Source organism: Callospermophilus lateralis, chromosome 2, assembly GCF_048772815.1.
Source record: "Callospermophilus lateralis isolate mCalLat2 chromosome 2, mCalLat2.hap1, whole genome shotgun sequence".
Classification (NCBI taxonomy): domain Eukaryota; kingdom Metazoa; phylum Chordata; class Mammalia; order Rodentia; family Sciuridae; genus Callospermophilus; species Callospermophilus lateralis.
This window is the reverse complement of record NC_135306.1, coordinates 158,822,609-158,844,885: the sequence shown is the minus strand read 5'-3', so window position 1 is coordinate 158,844,885 and position 22,277 is coordinate 158,822,609. Positions and strand designations below refer to the sequence as shown.

Below are 22,277 nucleotides of genomic sequence, written 5' to 3'. Positions count from 1 at the left end.
AGACTTCCTTAGGCAGCTTAGTACAGAGCTTCAGAAGGTAGTCTCTGGACACTAACTGCCTCAGTTTCAAATTTCACTCCTGCTTTCATTCTAGATCTTGGTTCTTCATCTGCAGTGTGTGAATAATAACAGCAACATCCCTGTGTTTATTATGAGGATTAACTGTGCCTAACACTGAGTACATATTCATAACCATTGTTTTCTATCATCATTATTTTTATCTTGTTTTGTCCATAGTATTACCATCCTCCAGCCCAGAAAACTTTCAGCTTCCAGGCCTTTCCTTCACCCTTGGGAAGGAGAGTCCCTGGCCTGTATCTTAGAGATTGCCTTCAAAATGTCTCCATTTCTACTCAAGGCTAGCTTCAGTGCTTCCTTCCCTCGTTTTTGTTTTTTTTTTTTTTTTTAATTATTATTTTTTAGTTGTAAATAGACACAATACCTTTATTTCTTTTTATGTGGTACTAAGGATCAAACCCAGTACCTCACATATGCTAGGCAAGCTAGCGCTCTACTACTGAGCCACAACCCCAACCCAGCTTCTTTCCCTCTTAACTCCCAGGTCCCATCTGTCACCAAGCACAGTCAAGACTTCCCTCACACTGTCACACTCATCTTCACTGTCATGTCTGAATTATTTCCCAACTTCCATTCCCTGCCATTAGTTGCACCTTCATTTTGTATACAAACTTCTCTTGTAGTTCCTGTCCTTTTATCATTATGCACTTATCTCTGTATTTTCAGTAGACAGATAACAATCATATTCATTGTATTTTCCTTTTAAAGAGCCTCAACTCAGGTAGGTATCAATAAATATATGGTGTTACTATTTTCCTATTCCAATCCTGTCATCTTGCATCTGAATCTTTGTTAACTATGGCTTCTCTGGCCTCCTAGGCTTGTGTTTCCAACTGATTCTACCCTCACTCTGATGTCTTACAGAGTTTCAGGTTACTTTGTTGCTCCAACTGTTTGATGGCTTCTTTTTAAATTCTTGTTTAAATGTATCCATTTGCTTTTCAAAGCTCACTACAGTCTATTCCCATCCCAAATGGGATAGGACACATACCCTGTCAGAAGCAAACCACAGGGCTGGGGTTGTAGCACAGTGGTAGAGCACTTGCCTAGCAGATGTGAGGCACTGGGTTCAATTCTCAGCACCACATATAAATAAGTAAAGGTCTATTGACAACTTTAAAAAATTTTAAAGATTTCTTGAAAGTTAAAGCAAACCACAGTCTTTCAAGTGTATTCTTTGCTTTGTTCTTGCCTCCTACCTAATCTAGATTATTCTCCTTTCCCCCTCCACCATTGAAATTCTATTGTCTTATTCAGGACTCCCCTCAATGGCAGCCTTCATCAGTCTTTTTTAGACTCTATGTGCCAAGTAATTCCGCCTTTAAAGTATATGGGCCTGGGCTACAGTTATTCTTGTAACTACAAAATTATGTGTTGTGTGCAATCGTCGCTTAAGATAATTTGGGTTGCAAGCAAGAAAAAACCCAGTCTAGATTGGCATAACCAAGAAAGGGACTTTATAGGCTCATATAACTGAAGGACTCAACATTGCCAACAAGGACCTATTTTTTATAGGTCTATTCTGACTTTTCCTGGAAATAGCTTTGGTGTCCCCAAAAGGCTATCATATGCCTTCTTATTTGTACACAGGAAGAAAGAAAAAGTCTATAACCCAGGATTCCCAGAAAAAAGTCTTGAGATCCCTTCTGATTGGAGAGGAACATACCATGCCTAATGAACCCCTGTGACCAGGAACATGAATGTGCTGACACACCTGGAGCTGGGAGTACAGTCTACTTCTCTGTGTATAGGGATCTGCAGACAGAAACAAGAACCCATGGAAGGAGGGAATGGATGTAGGGGAGATATCCACAAATTCCCTACATATTTTTTAGCTATTCAACACAGGGCCAGACACCATCAGTGCACAGTAACTGTGAGATTCCTCAAAATACCAGCCTCTTCCTATGGATATTCAAACAAGAGCAGAATCTAGACTTCTGTTCCTTTGGTCACCAGTGTCCACTCCCTATATTCCTAATGGTTACCACACCTCTGCTCTTCAGTAAAGTCCTGTCTGTTTCAAGCATAACCACACCTTTGGTTATTTTGTTTTAAACCTTGAAAAATTCTTGGAGTCCTTAGGCCAGCCAGTGGCTTCCCCCACCCCAGCCTCCTTTCAGTTTAGGGTAGAGTTAGATCAAAAGCACTGAGTCTCTTTAGAGGTCAGCTCCCTCCTCACATGACTCCCCTGGATCCGTGGGGGCTTCCCACTGTGAGTGACTGACTTTTCTGGCAGTAGTGAAGCCCGAGCTTTTGGAAATTGGGGTCACAATGTCTTTCACTCCTCCTCTCTTTTCCCTATCCTCAAAGACAAAGATTGAGAATAGGCCTTCTTTCCTCTTCCCTGTCTCCCATGGCCTTTCTTCATCCCTCTGCACATGCTCAGTGCTCTCACTGGCCTACAGCATTCCTTGTAGATGCATCCATGGCAACCTGCTGGGCAACCAAGAGTCAGTTGGGCTAAAGCACTGGGCCCCAACTGTCAGAAGGTATCTGAGACTGAGGCAGAGGCTGGGTTTCAAGCTGTGAGTAAGTCCCTTTGGAGTTAAAACTATAATGGGCAGGACCGATTCTAACAGGGCTCTGGTGGGCTGAAGCAGCTAAGTTTGATCTTGAGTCCTGAGTGGCAACTGTGGCTCTGACCCTGAGAACTCAGCTCCAACAGGTAGCCAGGTTAGGAGGGGAGTTTTTGGCTAGGGTTGGGGTAGTTTGTCATCAGGGTTAGAGTTTGTGAAGAGAAGAGTGGGCTTATCCCTGCCACTGGGAAAAAAAAAAGAAAGAAAAAACATACTGAGCTTATAGTCAGCTGCTTTCCGTGTCTGCCGAGGTTAAGTGAGCACCCAGCCTAAGGATTTAAAGCTGGTTTCTCTAAAACCACAATTCCTGCTCTTACAACCCCTCCTGTCTCCTGAGCTGAGGTTTCTGAGACAGATGATCCAAAGAAGAACTGGGTGTCTTGTGGGTGAGGGAGGGACAAGGATGCAGCTGTCCCTGAGACAGCTAATCTGGAGGTGAGTCCCCCCCACCCCCCGCAGGTGCCCTTTGCTGGGCTGAGGGCTGTAGCTCTAGTAACGCTGGTGCTTATTGCAGGTGGTCTCTCGGAAGGCCATGCAATCCTCCACCCAGCTCGGAATGCCTTTGCCCAAATTCTGCAGTGTGGCCACAACACTGAAGACCCCTGGCTGGAACTGTGCTGCTCCATTCTGGGATCTCTCCTTCACCTGCCCCTTTGCCCTCCAAGAACCCTACATCCCCAGGCACCATGCTCTCACAAGGTACCAGCATCAGCAACTCTGGAGGGAGTGGTGGTTGTTTTCTTTTCCCTTTGTTCTTAGTTCTAGATGGAGTCTCATGAGGAGAGAACTTTCTTTCTGTGTAGGCTGACAGGGCTCTTTACTGTTTGGCCTGTTGTGTGGGGTATAAGTCTATATTACCCTGGCCTAAGTGGTACTACCAGTGACCCAGGTTGCCTGGCTTTTGTCCTTCCCTGGGCTTTTACCTTAGTGGCTTCTTACTCTAATTGTGGCTTTCAAAATTGGCATCTGTGAGAGAAGGCTTTCAGCGATGACCAGTTTCAAAGTTTCTAACTCATTTTGCCATCAACTATAAGACTTGCTGTGGCAATGAGACTTAGAATTTCTAAAACCAACATCTAAGGTGGTATATCTAGGTTCTCCCCAGATCCCCTCAGTATTCATCCTATATGAATTTCAATTGTCATCAGGGTTAGGTTTTGTGAAGGAAAAAACAGGTTTACTCCCAGAAGTCCCACCTCTGGGTTGGAGGAAGGAGGAAAACACTAACATACATTGAGCTACTTATATGCAAGGCAATTTCCGTGTGTATCTGCTGAGCAGTAACTGAAGTGCAGAGATTAACTGAGCACACAGCTAAGGGGCTTATAAGACAATTGAAAATCCTCAACTGTTCAGGATTTTTGTGAATAATATCCTCAGTCATTTGTTTTAAAGTGTGACTACAAAGGGGCCAAGCAACCTCAGCCTATAGCAGTTACAAGTTGTGTAAATTCCAGGGATCAGCCCATGCTACTGAACATTATTAGTCAGCCTGGGTTAGAAACAGACTTTTAGTGCTCCTTTTTTTGATTCACCTATTTCTACCATCCTGTTTAAGTCCTAATTAAGCATCTTTGTGTTCAATGTTGTCTACAAAACAGTTTCTTTAAAAACCTTAACCCTCAGGCAACAGCTCCCCCATACCAGCTGGCCCTGCCCACCCAATTCCCCAAACTGGCCTCTCCTTTTCTGCACCACAGCACCTTAGGCAGCTCCTCTGTGCTGCCTCTGCTCCTGCACTAATTCATCCTTCTGAGCCCCTAATGCCAAGTGCTTTACAACTTTGCTCCTTTGGCATTGCAGTCTACACTTCCTTTCCTCATTCTGAAATCTCATATATAGCTTTAGGGTTTACCTCATGGTACCCTTTTCTGGTCTGTTTTTTTTTAGTTTCAGAGCAAACATTAATTAATTTGAATATATCAAGGATAATTATGTTTTGGTTATCTTGTAACTATTTCCAATTTAAAAATTATGGTTCCCTTCACAAAAAGCTTACCTTATCTTACTAGAAGTCATAGATAGCCACATTCCACATTCCATCACATACGCTAATGTGAATTCACATGCCTTGGCATTCCTCAGATCTGTGAAAAGTGGTCCTTAATGTTTTGGAGGTTGTTGTTCACCCCCCTAAATTTGCTTTTTTCCAGGTATTCTTCTTATCACCAGTATCTCCACATTGCTGACCCAGCATGGCAGGGGCCTGGCTGGCTGGGAAGAGTTGGAGGTGCCACTGACACTTGGGTCCTGGCTAGAAGGGAACCAGATGGCTTTTATTACCTGGCTCAAATAAAGGCAGCTCCAGAGGCAAGTCCCTGACTCCCAGCATCCCCCTAGTACACTCCTCTAGGTGATCCTATTCTATCTGATTAGTCTTAGCTACTAAGTGTGTCCAGCAGTTCAGTTTCTTAGATCTCCCATAGCCAGACTGTAGAAGTGAACATAGAGTATCAGTGAGCATATTAGTTTGCTAGAGCTGTGTGCACACAAACTGAGCAGCTTAAATAATAGAAGTCAGTTGTCTCACATTTCTTGAAGTCCAGGTATTGGCAGCATTTGGTTCTTTCTAAGGGCTTTAAGGAATAATCTGTTCCCTGTCCCTCTCCTAGCTTCAGTGTTTGCTAGTAGTCTTTGGTATTCCTTGGCTTGCATCACACTGATCTCAGCCTTCAACTTCATATGGCGCTTTCCCTGAGCATGTTTCTATCCAAATTTCCCTCTTTTATAAGAACATCAGTCACATTGGTTGGGGACCTTCCAAGATCATTATGACCTCATCTTAACTAATTTTAACCTGCAATAATCATATCCCTTCCCCAAAAAAGTCATATTATGTGATGGGTAGGGGCTTGGACTTAAATATATGAATTTTGGAGAAAGGGAAACATAATTCAACACATAACAGTAAAGAAAATGTACATTTAAAGTATTTTGCTCAGGAAAATCAGTGTATTGAATTGTTGGCACTTGCCTAGAGAAAAAGAGAAAAACATGCCTTTAGGCACACGTGGGTTTCTGTTCCTGCACACAGAGGCTCATTCCTGGCACACTAGGAACCTGATCTGGACTTTACTTCAGGGGCTTCTTACCGCTTTGGGACTTTTCAAAGTCATGTAAATTGATGAAAGGAGGATAATGTGAATTCTCAAAAAATATGAATTATAGGATTTCCAATCAGAAGTCATTTTACTATTTTCAAGCAACTAGTAGATCAATTCAAATAAATGTTAGCAGAATTTTGCTACTATACAGGTCCTGTTTTGTGATTGGTTTAAAATTATTTATAACTTGATTTTTTCTTCAAAATCATATTGAGTATTCAAACCAACTTCTATTTTGAATTAGCTGAAGTACTTTTTCTGTTGTATACTATTTATTTACTTAAACCTTCCCTCTTGCTGCTGGCAGGTTGGGGACTGCCCTCTGGCCACAATCACACCTGGCCCAGGTGGGCCTCATAAATCAATGATGAACTATCTCCAGTTGGTTTTAGACTCTGGAACACATTTGGCAGTATTGGAAGGAGAGAAGAGTCCAGAGAACCCAGGTTACTCCTGGGAATTGTAGACCAAATATTTGGTTGGAGGAAAGAAAAAATAAGAGAACAGAAAGAGAAAGACAGAATGTGGTAATAAATAAGGGTTGCCCATTGCAGGAAGTAGAGAGAACAATAGTCCCATTACCCTCCCTGTTTCCACTTCTTTCATCTCTAAGCAGCACTGCCCCAGTCCTGACCTTTATTTGAAGGGTCCTTACTCTTGGTAAGGAAGAACCTTGGCCTGGTTCTGGGTCATTGTAGGGAATCTGGGTGCTCCCTATTGCACTTTCTAATGCCAAATCTTACTCTGTTGTCTTTCCCATAGCTAGAAAAGCAGGGGATCCTGCTTGTGGAATATGAAGTTCCCCTTGTAATGTGCCCAAACCTGCCACCCCAGAAGCAGAGTGTGGTCTTAGAAGAAGATGTCATTCAACTCTCACCATCCAGAGACTATTCACTGCAACCTGGGGACAAGGTGCTGGCACCCTGGGAGGCAGACCGACAGCGGTATGGTCCTGGCACTGTTCTCTTAGGCTTGGAGACAAAAGATCCTCAGAGAGGTAAGGGAAGCTTCTCTGACCCATCAGTCCCCAGAAGGAGCCAGGCTGTGGATAAAGCCAGAGCATATAGACTGAAAGCCATTAAAGAAAGAATCTTGGGGCTGGGGCTGGGGCTCAGCAGTAGAGTACTTGCCTAGCATGTGTGAGGCACTGGGTTCGATTCTCAGCACCACATAAAAATAAATAAAATAAAGGTATGGTATCCAACTACAACTAAAATATTTTTTAAAAAAGAATCTTTATGCCATCACTTGCTGCTTAACTTGGGGGTAGCAACAGATGCATGTTCATAACTTTCATATTTTAGGGAAAATAACTCCCAACTACCATTAGCTGAATCATAGTGTGGTGGGATTATCCTGGATTCACACCAGGAGTCACCATTCATCCCTAACCAAGTCCTCTAGGGTCTAGGACTGAAGCCCACAAGTCTATAAGGAAGTGGTGATCAGTGGCCCATGAGGATATCACTCTTGCCTCAGGGGTAAGGGCTTTGTAAGTTTTTACCCCCAGAAAGTTGAGAAATTATTTTTTCAAAGAGAAACTTTCTTGGGTGACTCCTTTGAACCCTGGTTTTTGGCATGGGTGGGAGTGTATATCAGTCAGCTTAGGTTGTATTTTATGAGGGCTGCAGCTTTCTCAGGCGCCAACACTTGTACAGGATCTCAGAGAAGGGTGTGTGAGGATCCAGGCAACAGAGCAGAGAATTCAGCTGAGGCTTTGCCTTTGTGGATGGGAGAACTCTTATTATTCTAACCCAAAGAAGAGGTAATTGTAACAAAATGTTGCTTTTTTGCTGTTATTTAGCATCAAAGGAAGAAATCACTGTTCACTTCTGGAATGGCAAGACAGCTAAAGTGCCTCAAGGTGGGGTCAGGTGGGTGCCCCCTGCTGCCTGGAAGAAGGCTGTGGAGAGGCTGCACTGGCCTTGCACCAGGGAGGACCTCAGTCCCCTCCTCTGGGCCCCTTGCTGCTCTCTGTTGGGGCCAGTCACTGGATGCACCACCAACCTGCCTCCTCTGGATGCTCCTTTCCTGTGCCCTCCCTGCCAACCCCATGCCTGCTGCCGGCTGCTGTGCCAGGGCTGCTTCTGCTGCTGTTCCTTGATGGGCCCCACCTGGTGGCCTCTAACTAGGACTTCAGAGATCACAGCTAGGGAATTCCTGGAGTCAGGACTGAAGCCCACAGCACAACTTTTGCCTCTGGAGGGTTCTAAAGAGGAGGCAGTAGCAGTGCATGCTCCCATGGCTGTTTCTTCCTCCTCCTCTTCTTCTTGTGAAGAGTCAGAGAATGAGCTGGAGATGGGCCTTCCCCAGAGACTGATGGTGAACAGCGCAGTCAACACTGACCCCATCCTTCCTGAGAAGTGTTGGAGGCAGAGTGGCCCCTGCCAGCCTGAGTGGAGGTATTGGAGGAGGAATGGATCTGAACCACGTCCTGGGAAACCAGGTAAACCAAAGGCACTGCGTTGTCTTCCAAGATAGGTCTGAGGCTCCCCATCCATGTGTGTCTTAGCAATTGGATGCACCTGTCCACTCTGTTGGGCTTGGGAGTAATACTTTGGACACCAGCCAAGTGGAAGGGGAGACTATGAGAAGAGAGAAGTTATAGGGTTCCATTTAAACTGAGAGAGGAAGGATGGGCTATCCTTTGTGCTAAGGTTTGATATTTTTTTCTTTCTTTACCAATCTCTTTTGAGAGGAAACTGCCATTGTCCATGTTTTCTCCCTCCTTTTTTTCCCCTGGAGGCCTTGATTTTTCTCTAGTTGAACAGTTAAAAATGTCTGCAGGTGTTGAGATTTGAGTTGAAGCCATGAGAAGCATAAAAATAGGTCCTTAAAAACATTGGTCATCAGGCCACATAAGCCCCATAGTAAGTCAAAATGGGAAGGACAAAGCACTACCTCATGCAATTCTTTACAACTAATAGAGGAAACCATGCTAAATTGTCATGCCGCCATTCCCAAGCTTCTTTACTTCGAACTGAGGACTATGACATGGCTTGATGGATTTGAGAAGCAGCATATTATTAATCTGCTCCAGACCCATTCTATCTAAATTCCTAATAGGGCCTAGAAAGAACAGAAGCCTAGGTCAATTGGCAGAGCTGTGTGAAGAAGGGGGCCTGGATAAGCCCAGCCTTAGGAAAGATTCTTGGAGCCCTGGAGACACTGATTTAATGTTCATTGCAGAGGCATCTGGGGCAGGCATACTGTGAGCACTAAAGAACATCACTGCTAAGGGCTTAGGGGTCTCTAGCCACTGCCCACAATGGGACCCACAGGGAGTCCTTATTTGGAGCCATTGCCTTATTTCTAGGATAGCTCAGCTAGAAGGACTGCTCAGCCCATGAGGATGTCACTCTTGCCCCAGGGGTAAGGGCTTTATAAGTTTTTACCTCCAGAAAGTTGAGAAATTATTTTTTCAAAAAGAATCTTTCTTGGATGACTCCTCTGAACCTCTGGTTTTTGGCATAGGTGGGAGTGTATATCAGTCAGCTGTAGTTGTATTTTATGAGGGCTGCAGCTTTCTCAGGTTTCCAAGGTGTGGGATCTTTTCCCCACCTCTGATAGGGAAATAGAAGCATAACAATTCACTTATGGTCAGCTGAGATCTTCCTCCTCTCTCCAAGAGGAAACTGTGTATTGAAAATATAAGGTGGAGGGGAAAGGCCTTGAACTTCTATGAAATGGATCACTCTGTTCTCACAATGGTAAGCCTTGGCAACAGCTACTTGGAAACAGCTCTAAGATCTGCCCTCCCAATGAGTGATAACATAAAAAGAATGGTGCCAAAATTGTTTTCGTACAAACTTTTCCATAGCTTCTACTGTCTCTTGCTTCAGCACAGCCTAGAGAAACAAAATCTGTACTTATCCAACAGAAAAGTTGGTGGGAACAATTTAGATAGCACCAGGCCTAGCACAAGAGAAGGGAACAATAAAAGGGTGACCAGAGGCTACATGGTAGTCAGGCCCCAGTTACCATGTCTGCATTCTGTGGCTGTGGCTTCCTCCATGGCAATCTCTAGAATGGTTCCAAATTAAAATCCAAATTTTCCCTGGCTCTACACATTCACCACTCTTATCTCCACTGCCCAAAGTCACTTAAAACCTATATTTAGTCTCTCTCCCCATCAATACACTTTAAACAGATTCAATCCATTACCCCCCAATTCTAATAATTGACTGTAAAGAAGATAAATATACTATCTTTTTAAGTACTGTTTCTTTTGCTATGCCTCAGGGAAAGTTAATTCCAGGTCTGAACCCTGAGCATCATCAGGCATGTTCCCTAAACTTTGGACAGCAGGCCTGCGATGGGGCCTGGAGAAGGGGGCCATCCCCAGCCCTTGTCACAGATGCAATACTGACTGTCAGCTAAGTAGAAAAGTTGAAGTGTATCAAACCATGTATGGACCACAGCTGGAAACAATGACAAATTACAGCTTTATTCTCCCCTCCAGACTTTGTTTCCTTTAAAGAAAATGTGCTGTTTTGCTTCTCCTAAATGATTGGTATTTAATCAGTACTAGATATCAGTACTTGATCTGACAGTATTTGATCTGACAGTATTTGATCTCAGTGTGGTCAAATACTAAAGCTTGATGGTCTTGCTCTGTCTCTTATGAAACCTCTTAGTTTCTTTCAGCATAGGCAGCAAGAGGTCTCTGATCCCAGAACTCCTAGGGAGGCAGATTGTGGGTTGCCATGCCTCATGGTGCTTGCTTCCCTTAAGACTGAAACGGGATTCAATCTGCAATATTAAAAAAATTAAGTATTCCTCCTTTTTTAGATTGTTCTTCTGTTCCTCAGAAATCCCATTTGATTTTTGTCTCGTATAACTTTTTTTTTTTTTATAAATTGTCGATGAACACGGTACCTTTATGTGGTGCTGAGAATTGAACCCAGTGCCTCACATGTGCTAGGCTCTACCATTGAGCCACTACCCCAGCCCATTATTCAACTTCTTAAAACTTGTTTTTTAAAACCATCAGCCTGGGCTGGGGATGTGGCTCAAGTGGTAGCGCGCTCGCCTGGCATGCGTGCAGCCCGGGTTCGATTCTCAGCACCACGTACAAACAAAGATGTTGTGTCCGCCGATAACTGAAAAATAAATATCAAAAAATTCTCTCTCTCCCCCCCCTCTCACTCTCTCTTTAAAAAAAAAAAAAAACCATGAGCCTACTATCTTTCCTTTGTAATCAATGTTATTGATTAGTGAAGGAGTAGAAGCTTCTTCAATTAGAGGCAACTGGTTAATTTGTTTCCTCTATTGGCTGTTTAAAAAAACTCTGATAACTTCTTCCCTCCCAACTCCAAATTTGGGTATTAGATAATGACCTTTCCCAAAAAAATAATGGCCAGAAATGATTAACAAAGTTTATTTCTCTTTAAAGATACAGTACAATACTAGCAGCTTACAGATGCTTAAGTTCAGTGACCCTTAATGTAGTTCCACTTGTCATAAAGACCAATCTCATCAAAATTGTAGCATATTCACCATATCTAATTATTTTGCATTTAGGAACAAGAGGTTGCAACATCTGGAAAGAAGAGAAGGACAACAAACAGCAGAGAGTACAAACTGCAGTAGTGGGGACTGCCAAGGAGCTGACCCTGAAAGCAACCAATGTGAAGCCACTGCAGACCCCGCCAGAGGAAGCTGAACATAGAAAACTAAGTCAGGGACACATCCAAGGGACAAGAATTCCCAAGAATTCAAACTTTCAGCCTGAAAGCAGCATGGCTGAGAAGGGTCATTTCAGGGGCTCCTTACATAGTTCAATCTATCTGGAGTCACAATCACTGTGTGAGTTATAAAACCCAGGGCTCCCTTTTCCAGAAAATTGTATTCATAATTTTGTATACAATTTCAGAAGGCTTATAGAAATCATGAAACTCATCATCAGGGAGGGGAGGTACAAGGAAGGCTCTCCATTTAAATAATGCTGTCCCATGACATTAGACACAGGTCTGCTTTAGTAGGCCTTCTGTCTAGGTGAGTCTGTTCCTTGCAGGAATGCTATTATAGATCTATTTAAAACTTTGTTTGTCAGATAATATGTAGCATTTTTCCTGAGGAAAGATTAGCTGTGTTCAAAATGATATGATTCAATAGGCTGTTGGTGTGATAGATTAAAGTCTTGGGATATATCAATACTTTTTAAAAATTTAAATCCAAATGATTCTTGGATTTAAATCCAGTGATTTTTGATCCTTAAAATTTTTAAAATATTTTAAAAAATATTTTTTTTAGTTGTAGATGTACACAATAGCTTTATTTTTATTTTTATGTGGCGCTAAGGTTTGAATCCAGTGCCTCGTGTGCAAAGCAAGTGCTCTACCACTGCGCTACAACCCCAGCCCTTGATCCTTAGAATTTTAGCATGAGACTCCGGATTTTTCTTTCTCTTTTTCTCTTTAACAGAAAATCAAAGGATTATGATGGTAAATACCTAACGAAGAGTTATAAAGAGTGGCTGACAAGACCTTCTTCAATGGAAGGTAGAACACAGGCTGCAGGTGAGAATCAAGTAAGCAGCAGCATCTTCACCCCATTAAGACTTCCCTGCAGATGAGCAGCAGGAAGGCACCACTCATAAGGGGCACAGGAGCCAGTGGCTCTGTCTGGTGGCACTGCTTGAGAATGCCACTTCCACAGAGGCCACTTTGGAAGACCCATAGTAGAACTGCTTTGGGCAAATGTCTCCACAGCATCTCTGCTGTCTTTTCATAAAACCTACAGTTGTACATGGGGAACATTGACCTCTTTTTAATAGCAATAAAATGAATTCTCTGTTTCCAAATCTTTCCCTTTATTATCATAATTAGACTTGACTTGGAAAGCTAGTAGTAAAAACTGTTCAGACAGCATCATCACATTATTTCTTTGATGGGGGACTCAACGTTAAAATGGGACTGAAAGAAACAGATTCCAGTTCCCAAGAAGGCTGGCCTCTACAGTCAGCACTAAAAGCAGGATTAATGTGTAGTTATTAAGAAAATCATATGGTGACTTTATTCTCCTTGCTACTTAAAAAAGAGTGATGTGATAGCAGTGAAGGCCAACATCATACAGGGAAGACCAAGTCCACACTTTGTCCTGAATCAACTGCTACTACATGAGTCTTCTTGGTCAAAGCAGTTGAGCCCACAGTGACAGAATAGGTCCCTGGATATACTTCTATGTAGAGGTCCTTTGAGATGTTCTCAGCCTGAAAGGAAAAAAAGACACCATAAAGAATTTATATCTCAATGCCAACACAGCACCTCTACTAGGCTACCTTTGTGCCAGAGATATGATGGAATAAAGAACTGATGGAGGAGATAGAGGTTCTGTTTTCATGGCTCAGTTTGGTCATACAATAGCAATGTCATTTAGATAAACCTCAGCCTTAAGCTTGTTTCCTTATTTCTAAAGTTGTGATAATATCCACCTCACAAATAAGCAGAAAACACTTTGTAAATGTTAAAGTGTTATAGAAATATGAAGGATTATAAAAGAACACTCTAGTTGGGGTAAGAATTCGGCAGAGGGACAGACTAATGGTCATTGTTTTGCACTTGTGAGCAGAGATTGACAGTAATGACAAGGTCCCTAGGATAATGGGAAACATTCTTTTTTATTGTGTTTTGCTAAATTTGTTATCAAGAAGATGAAGCACTTCTTTTCTCCTAAAGCTAAAAACAATATGAATGGATGTCATTTTGTCACTGAAGCAGCAAGTAGCTGGAGGAATGGTTCTACACTGGAAGCTGGAGTTAATGAGTTTAGAGCTGATCTGAGTGCAAATCATTTTGTGAAATAAACTTCATACATGGTTGGGAAGTGGATCATGGCAGGTGTGCAGGCAGAAAATGGTTTCAGTAAAGAAGGCAAAAAGAAGTCACGAACCAAAAAAGAGTCAGTAACAGCAAAGTGTCAGCTATGATGCTCATTTATGTTTGGTGAATATTCAGGAGGAGACACACCAGGAAAAATGAAACCACTTGCCAGCAAATCCACCACCAAGAATAAATAATATTTATGAAACTCTCCCTGCCTTGGCCTTCAGGTAGATTTGAAGCTGACTTTACAAAAGTTGTTTTATGTTATATCCTTGTATTCCCAGTTACTGCAAAACTGGAGGTCTATTATTTAACAAATGTGAATATATATGACAATGCCCTAATTATTTACCAGTTGTCAAATATAAATAAAAGGTTTCAGAAAACAGCCGTATCAGAATTGCAAAAAAGTCAAAGATGCTCTGTAATTAAGATTAACACTGGGGTAAGACTATATTTGTGACTCCAACACTAAGGAACATCAGGAAGATTAGCATCACCTAAAATCAGCAATGATGGAGGCATCTAAGCCTAATGATTTATATTTGTACTAGAAACAGAATATTCTTAGTTGCTACTAATGCTAGTATATTCCAAATCATGGCTCCCAGCAAACTGAATATAAACAAAAAGAAATTTATTGTAGCAACATGCTGAAGTTCCTTTCCTCAGAATTCCATCCCTTCCAAGTTCCAAAAGATTCTCTGAGGCTCATAAACTAATGAGTAATTTTTTTAAAAAAATATTTATTTTTTAGTTTTTGGCAGACACAACATCTTTGTTTGTATGTGGTGCTGAGGATCGAACCCGGGCCGCACACATGCCAGGCGAGGGCGCTACCGATTGAGCCACATCCCCAGCCCACTAATGAGTAATTTACCCTAAAAATGAAAAACTCATCATTATACATTTTTTTTAGAGAAAATGGAAAATGGAAACATGCTTTTAAATGTTTTGGAATCTGATATCTCACCAAATGTATATGTTTCAGCATTTTAGCAACAGTTGCACTTTATAAAAGCAAGCAGGGTCAGGCCCTCCTGCTGCTTGAACAGATGGTGAAATTCCAGCAGGACCCAGTGCCAGCCCAGCTGAGCCTTAGGAAACAAGATGTGAATACTTCACATTCTTTCCAACCACAGCTATGAATTAGGCACAAAAAGCATGTCTGAAATTTTGAAAGAAGGATACCAATAAAACACAACTTTACACTGAACCAAAATTTTGTTCACCTTCCTTGAGTGTAAAATCATCACAACTTGAAAATACTACAGATTCAGTACAAGCAGCCCTATAGTTAACAGGTCAAATGGTTCATGGAATTGCAATGTTTGTGAAGCGCAGCACACTAGCAGCTCTGTACTCACCGGCTGGGATGACTCTGAAGCATGTGCTAATGTTTCATAGATGCTTCCTGAACTGAGGGATGTCTTTTCTCTGTCATTTTTCTGAAGAGACAAATATTGATCAGTGCCCAAACTTTGACTTCTGTATTATAAAGAGAAATTTTCTCCTGCCTTATTAGGAGAATTCTTCTGTACACTTTTTCTAAGTTATCATCGACGTTATTAAGGCTCTTTTTAGTGAAGTCTGAGTTATTTTTAGTCAGATGCTTACCATGATTACTTTTTATCCTTATATGGGCTCTGGAGTCAGAAAGGCCTGAATTTAAATACTATTTCCAGCTATTTACTAAGTCAGATAGATAAACCTCTTTTAATAAGCTTTAGTTTCCTAGACTATAACATGGGGCTATTTGGATTTTAGGGAGGACTGAAAGTGCACAAGTGATAACACTCAGACAGTGCTCAGAAAGTATTCTCTTCTGTGCTTCTAGGAGTGTGGGTACTAGAAGGGAACAGGCTGACAGAGCCAATTCCCTTAGAGTCACAACTTAAATTTTACATATATAGAGAAATGACTACCCAACAGGTAACAACTAAAGGTCAGGTGCACTTAAGGTGCTCTGATGAGGCCCCCAAAGGGAATCCAGGATGCAAACTCCTACAGCTCTCCACATCCCAGGAAAAAACAAGATGCCTCCAGTCTGTGCTCAGCCCTGCTTCGTATCCCTGCGCTCACTGCCTATACTTTTCCTAAAACTCTTTGCTCTGATACCCCAAGGTGACCCACATGCCAGAGAAGTCAGGAGTCTGACATGAGGATTAGGATCGGACTTAGGTTTTTTGCGTACAACTAGAGGAATTCAAGAAAAACAAAATGCCTATTCTCCCCTTGAAAACTACCACCACCACCTCCTATTTAACAAGTAGAACATTTGGCTTCCCCAAAATTTGACATGTGAACAGGTCGGTAGTGAGTCAGAGGCCTGTAACTGTTACTATCTTTAGAAAAAGTATCACTTGAACCCAGGAATTCAAGACCAGCATGCACAACATAGGTAGACCCTGTCTTAAAAACAAAACAAAACAAAAAAGGATTTTGAGACACCCCCCCCCCCCCCCCCCCCCGCACCTTCCTTACACTTTTTTTTTTTTTTTGGTCGGGGGAGGTAGGAGAGACACAGGGATTGAATCCAGGGGCACTGTTACACTGAGCTATATTCCCAGCCCTTTTTGTTTTTTTATTTTAAGACAAGGTCTCCCTAAATTCAGGAGGCTGGCCTCAAACTTGTGATCTTACTGCCTCAGCCTCCTGAGTCACTGAGATTACAGGTGTGAGCCAAAGAACCTGGCTGCACTTCCTTTTTAAAAATTACCAAAAACATGATAACTATCATTATCTTAATCAGATATGTAATTATTAAAAATATCTTTTCTATCCCTTGATGCAGAAAAGGACATGTGAAGCTCTTTTCTTTAAGCATATTCAGCAATCCCCCAGCCCAGGTTTTGAAGACACATACCTGACCATGCCTTCTGTAAGAGTACATGTCTAGCTCCGACTTCCCTCTGTGATAACGATAGACATGGGTTGCCCCTCCTTCCTCTGCCACAGATGAATAATATTTCTAGAGAAGTAATGTGAAAGATGTTGGGTAATTAAATAGTCTGGTCAATTTTTCAGTAAATAAATAAATAAAACCTCCAATGCTTGGGCAAAGTATGGTTAAGGAGGAAGGCAAGAGAGCAAAAGTAAATCACCTGTTTGAGAGGCCTCTGAAGGCTTAGGCCATGTAAAGTGGCTACAGAGAAGAAAACTGCATTTGGCATTACTTTGCTGCCATCTGCTGCCTCAGTAGGGCAAGAACTCTGGCCAATTAAAGTTGGGCAGGACCATGTTCTCTGCCAGGTTAAATAATTTTTCACATCTTTGCCTCAATGTCAAATACACATGCCCTTTCCTTTCCTCCCCTAACAAGGTTATCACATGCCCTTTCCTTTCCTCCCCTGACAAGTTCACCACATGCCCTTTCCTTTCCTCCCCTGACAAGTTCTGATGAACAGTTCCCCATTTACTAAGTCTTAGACAAGGACATGGGAAGAGAAGGGTACATTTGCTTGAGGTTTAGAAATATAGCAGGAAATGAAACATAAACCCAAGAGCTATACAACCTTTCTCCTTAGGGTTCCCATGCAGGGGAGTGGAAGGAGAGGTCTCCAGTTTAATAATAATTCAAAGGATCTGAAAACAGTTACATTTTTCTTGTCTATTTACTTCCCTCCCTCAAAGTTAACCTCAGATTTGCCCTTGATTATGACTAATGATGAAGACATCACAAGCCTGCTTGTTTTGAACATACTGTAGGGACAGTGTCCAAAGCACATTACTAGAAGAATAAGCCAGGGAAAGCACTCAGAACATGGATCTAATACCTTGTAGGGGCTGCTTCAAAATTGTGGAGGCATATCCATAATACTATCCTACACCTCTAGAAAACCAAAGGGTTCTGTTGGACCCATTCTAAACAGATTTGAACTGAACCATGAACTGAAAACCAACATGAAAAATATCAATTTGCTAAACCTCAAACCAAAGACAAATTGTATTCTTTTTATCAAACCATGAAGCAAGCATTTATCACTTCACAATAGAGCTAAAAAGTTATAGATTTTTCTACAACCACTTCAGTACAAATGAGAACATGAAAATATACTGAGTAACATCACATTGGTTGGAATACTTATTCTGGTCACAATGATTTTTTTAAAAAATATTTTTTAGTTGCAGTTGGACACAATACCTTTATTTTATTTATTTATTTTTATGTGGTGCTGAGGATCGAACCAGCGCCTCGCACGTGCTAGGTGAGCCACAACCCCAGCCTCCACAATGATTTTTATAAAATATGTAGAAAGATTAAGAGTTTATTTTTTTATCTTAACATATGAAATGAAAAAAGCAATAAAACAAGGATCCTCTTCCTTTTCCCTTACAGATAAGTATCCTCAGAGTCAAAAAAGATTCATAAAATGTTAAGGCTAGAAGAAGAGAGTAGAGTTTGGTGTTAATCCAAGAAGATAGAGAGTACCTTTCTTGCAGGTGATTTCCCTCAATGTTGGCTAGCCTGCCTTCAATAGTTCCTAAAAAGTACTTTTAAAATGGCCTAAGTGCATGGGTTTCAGAAGAGGAACTTAAAAAAAAAAAATTACTTTTAGTTGTTGATTGACCCTTATTTTATTCACTTATTTCTATGTGGTGCTAAGAATCAAACCCAGTGCCTCACACATGCTAGGCAAGTGTTCTACCACTGAGCCACAACCCCAGCCCCAGATGAGGGACTTTAAAACATTTGTTCACTCATTTCAATGAATGGTACCAAAACTTCACCTAAATCCTGCATCCTAGAGTTTGTGATAAATTTGCTGCTGTTCCTCTCAGTGGAAACCAAAGAAATAAACTGTAAAGGCTGGAAAGGATTTTAAAATTCTTAATTTCATGATGGGAAACTAAAATAACTTCAGGTCCTGAAGTACTTTCTCCAGCGTATCATTGTTCTTGTCATATGTTTAGGAAAGACTGAGAGAGACTAACTGGCCAAAGACATTACACTGGTAGAACATGGGTATGATTCTTGGGAAGTAGTTCCTGACACTAAATCACACACCCCTGACCAGGAAATTCCATCGGTCCTATATAACCACTTTTATCACCAACAACTGCTTATGGACCCACTGGGACATAAAGTCTGATCACCAGGGATTTGAAACAAACATTACAGGTTAAGATCCAATGCAACTGTTTCAGTTTGTGTTTCAACATGTTTTGCTGTTGTGTGTATGTGATACTGGGGATTGTATCTTCTGAGCTATACCCCCAGTCCTTTTTTATTTTTGAGACAGGGTCTCACTAAGCTGCCCAGGCTGGCATCCAAATTGCAATTCTCCTGCATCAGCCTCCCAAATAGCTGGGATTACAGAGTATTTGAGTTACAGGCCTGTGCCCATAATATTTCAATGAAAACTGAAGAAAAAGAGGCCCAGTTACAGTTTAGAGTGATCCTATTTTTTTTTTTAATCTTCAGTTCAATATTGAAAAACAACAGCAACACCCTGCAATTTGACCTGTTTTAGAATCCAACAGATATCCTCATACACGCTAGACTGAAAACTCAATGAGGGCAGAACCATTTTCTAGCTTGTTCACTATTGTATCCTCAACAATTAGAGTTAGGAATTCAATAAATATTTGTTGGATGACTTCTAACTTGGGTGCAGGCCTGGTGAACAGAAGATTCAGGAGTGTCCAGGTCTCCCTAAATTCCAGAAACATCCACATTGAGATCATCCATTGATGATCAGGGGCATGGCTTTGGTTCACATCAACTTACCCCACACTGACTTGAAGTATAGTCCATGAATTCAGCCATTGTTCTGAAGGATGCACTAAGGGTTGGGTGCCTTTCTTCTCTCTATTTGAATAAATGGCAAGTCACAAGTGAGGCCTAGGATTCCCTGATACAAAATGAAACCATTTTGGAAATAGTCTTTTCATTTTTGGAAGTCAGTAAGAAGGATCTTACTGAGAAAGAATTTCAACTCAATAAAATAGAAATGCAATTTATTCAGGACCTAAAAAAAAAAAAAAAAGTTTGCTATCTTTCCTCTAATATCATATAGTGTCTATGTGAGAATTTTTTGTTTGTTTAATCAACCATGGCCAAGCACTATCATTGTTCTACAACTACCCAACAAGAATCTGTCAAAAGGAGACTTTCCAAAGGATTTTTCCATTCATTGTCCTGATAGTTTCCATCTTTCCGACACGGGCAGAATCCCTCAGGTCCTTCTGAGGGGTGTGCCCAAGGATGCCAGAAGGCCACCGCCTACAGAATCACTGGTTGGTCGCCCAGCACCAGGTCCTCACCTCTACAGGAAGAAAAGGCTGGGGGCCCGCTGCCAGTAGTCTTTCTTGGTAGGACCCCTCCCGGGAAAGAATCCCCATGCTGCCTTTGGGGCGCTCGTGTGAATGCCAGTCCACCGCCCGCCTCTTGGCCCGCTCCAGCACTTCTTGACCCAGCCTAGCTGAGCGCTGCAGGGAACGTCGGTCCACCCCGGTCAGCGTCGCCGCGACGAAACAGTTGTCCATGTCTCCCTGGGCAGGCATATATACACACAGAGGTTCAGTCGGCCTGCCGCGACGCTGCTCCAGTTCAGTGTGGGAGCCCCGGCCTCGACCTCCCCGGCGATCACCGAACCCCTTCCGCCCCCAACGCGCACTCAGCGGGCGCCCAGCCAGAGGGCGAGGCTGCGCGCGCTGTTCCCCTCCATTTCCGCATCCCCTCCCCACGGCAGAGACCCCCTCACCAGTCCCGCTTCTCAGTGCGCACGCGTCCCGCCGGAGAGGGAGGCGGGCCTGGAGCGCCAGGCGCCGGCGCAGCAGACCCTGGGCGGAAGGCGGGGAGAGGCGAGGCGGCGGGGCGCGCCGCCTGGGCCGGACACGCCTTCGCGTCCCGTCCGGGTCCCCGAGCTCTGGTTGCCTGGATAACTGCAGCGTTCCGGGGCGAGGTGCAGGGGCGGGGCGTAGGGCTGGCTGCTGCGGGACGTGGGGTCCTGGGTGGAGCCGGCAGCCCAGGCCCCTAAGAGAACTTCGCCGCTTAACTTGGTGAACCTGGTGTAATGTGAGGTGGTCTCCGGTTGGGCTAAAACATTGTTGGGACTAAGACAAGTGCTTCCTGCACCTCTTTCTACTGGTCTATAATTTTTTTAGGGTATCTCTAAAAACACTTTTTTTTTTTTTTCTTTCTTAAAGGACGAGCTTAGTCTAGGCCAAACAAAGAGGGTGCCAAGATGGCTTTTGGAGACCGCAGATCTGTCAGACCCGCAGTCTGACAGCTCCGGACAGAGGCCGGAGGGAGGCGGGCCTGCGGCTCTGGAACACTTTGATCTCAGCCGGAAGATAGGTGTGCCCGTCTCACCGGGCAGGGGGAGCCTGGAGAGCCCGAGGGTCTCTCAGTCCCCTCACCGCCGCTTCCTCACTCCTCCAGGGGAAAAAATGAATTCGTACATTTTTGGAGGTCCCATTCTCTTGAATTTTGAATCCACCTTTCAAGAATAATTATAGGGCTGGGACTGTAGAGTGCTTACCTAGTGTGCTTGGAGCCCTGGGTTCAATCCCCAGGACCATTTTGGAAATGAGTCATCACAGCTTCTAACTTGGTGGCATAAATTTGTGTATGTATTCAAGCGGTAAAATAATTATTTAACTAAAAAGAAAAAAATGAATAATTGCACCATTTTTTTAGGTAAGGAACTGTGTGCTTCGTTACCTTTCCACTCTTCTAAGGGAGATTAATCCAAGGTCTCAGTGCTAAATAGTGACTCAGCTGCCCCACCCTATAAGCAGCAAACTACTGATGCTCAAGAAGGCCCACTTTAAGGACACTGGTGGTGGGGGGGGGAGTCATTTTAAAGGACCCAAGGAAGTTCTCAGTCTTCAGCTAGTCTCACTCAACAGATGGGCTTGATTAGCAGTGATGAGTTACTGCCAGGTGAGTATCAGGATACTAGTACAACCTCCATCTCTATTGTTGATTTTGCTCACTTCCTGCTTTCCCCTTAAAAAAGAACAGTGAAAGAAACCCTGCAGCCAGGCGCGGTGGTGCACACCTATAATCCCAGTGGCTCGGGAGGCTGAGGCAGGAGGATCTCGAGTTCAATACCAGTCTCAATAAAAGTGAGGCACAGAAGAACTCAGTGAGACTCTGTCTCTAAAAAAAAAAAAAAAAAAAAATAGGGCTGGGGATGTGGCTTAGTGGTTGAGTGCCCCTGAGTTCAATCCTCGGTAACTCCCACCCCAAAAAAATGAAACCTTGAATTTTCCCTGAATTGTTTTTTCAATTTAGGAATATTCCAAAACTTTTTTCCCATGTTTATCAGGTGCCTTCTTTAGAGCTTAGTGATTATGTGCCACAGTCTCCTGAATATCCAGTTTGGCAGCTGGTTTGAATTCTGGTTCTGCTACTTTTTTCTTTTTCTTTTTCTTTTTCTTTTTTTTTTTTTTTTTTTTTTTTTTGCTGTGGTTCTGGGCAAATTACTTCTTTGAGTCTCACTTTTCCTCATCTTTTTCTTTCTTTCTTTTTGAATATTTCTTTAATAATTATTTTTGGGGCTGGGATTGTGGCTCAGCGGTAGAGTGCTCTCCTAGGACAGGCAGGACCTGGGTTCAATCCTCAGCACCACATAAAAATAAAATGCATTGTGTTGTGTCCATCTACACCAAAAAAATAAATATTTTTAAAAGTCATTTATATTAAAAAAATTTATTATTTTTTAAAATTTTTATGTGGT

At 42.6% G+C, this 22,277-nt stretch overlaps 2 protein-coding genes across 4 annotated transcripts; one reads left to right on the top strand and one right to left on the bottom strand.

The window, feature by feature from the left end:
• The first annotated feature begins 3,189 nt into the window (after positions 1–3,189).
• On the top strand, positions 3,190–12,371 carry C2H11orf16 (chromosome 2 C11orf16 homolog). Its single transcript, XM_076844198.2, has 5 exons — positions 3,190–3,356; positions 4,811–4,967; positions 6,524–6,758; positions 7,566–8,207; positions 11,285–12,371. The coding sequence occupies exons 1-5, from the start codon at positions 3,190–3,192 to the stop codon at positions 11,578–11,580; spliced, it is 1,497 nt and encodes a 498-aa protein (XP_076700313.1). The 3' UTR covers positions 11,581–12,371.
• Positions 11,126–20,380, bottom strand: Akip1 (A-kinase interacting protein 1). Of its 3 annotated transcripts, XM_076844200.2 has the most exons (6): positions 20,295–20,380; positions 19,855–20,082; positions 19,319–19,399; positions 16,454–16,558; positions 14,955–15,035; positions 11,126–12,974 (listed from the first exon to the last, which is right to left on the bottom strand). In XM_076844200.2, the coding sequence occupies exons 2-6, from the start codon at positions 20,074–20,076 to the stop codon at positions 12,831–12,833; spliced, it is 633 nt and encodes a 210-aa protein (XP_076700315.1). In that variant the 5' UTR covers positions 20,077–20,082; positions 20,295–20,380; the 3' UTR covers positions 11,126–12,830. The 3 variants fall into 3 exon arrangements, with proteins under 3 accessions (XP_076700315.1, XP_076700314.1, XP_076700316.1); XM_076844199.2 differs by lacking the exon at positions 20,295–20,380 and having other exon boundaries at positions 19,855–20,263; XM_076844201.2 differs by lacking the exons at positions 19,319–19,399; positions 20,295–20,380 and having other exon boundaries at positions 19,855–20,265.
• Between the last annotated feature and the right edge of the window lie 1,897 nt (positions 20,381–22,277).

Excerpts from the sequence above, each read along its gene's own strand:
- C2H11orf16 (XM_076844198.2), top strand. The coding sequence starts at position 3,190 with ATGCAATCCTCCACCCAGCTCGGAATGCCTTTGCCCAAATTCTGCAGT. Across the intron at positions 3,357-4,810 it reads AGGCACCATGCTCTCACAAG|GTATTCTTCTTATCACCAGT; the intron begins GTACCAGCATCA and ends GCTTTTTTCCAG. Across the intron at positions 8,208-11,284 it reads ACCACGTCCTGGGAAACCAG|GAACAAGAGGTTGCAACATC; the intron begins GTAAACCAAAGG and ends TTTTGCATTTAG.
- Akip1 (XM_076844199.2), bottom strand. The coding sequence starts at position 20,094 with ATGCCTGCCCAGGGAGACATGGACAACTGTTTCGTCGCGGCGACGCTG. Across the intron at positions 16,559-19,318 it reads ATACTTCAAGTCAGTGTGGG|AAATATTATTCATCTGTGGC; the intron begins GTAAGTTGATGT and ends TTACTTCTCTAG. Across the intron at positions 12,975-14,954 it reads CTTCAGAGTCATCCCAGCCG|GCTGAGAACATCTCAAAGGA; the intron begins GTGAGTACAGAG and ends TTTTCCTTTCAG.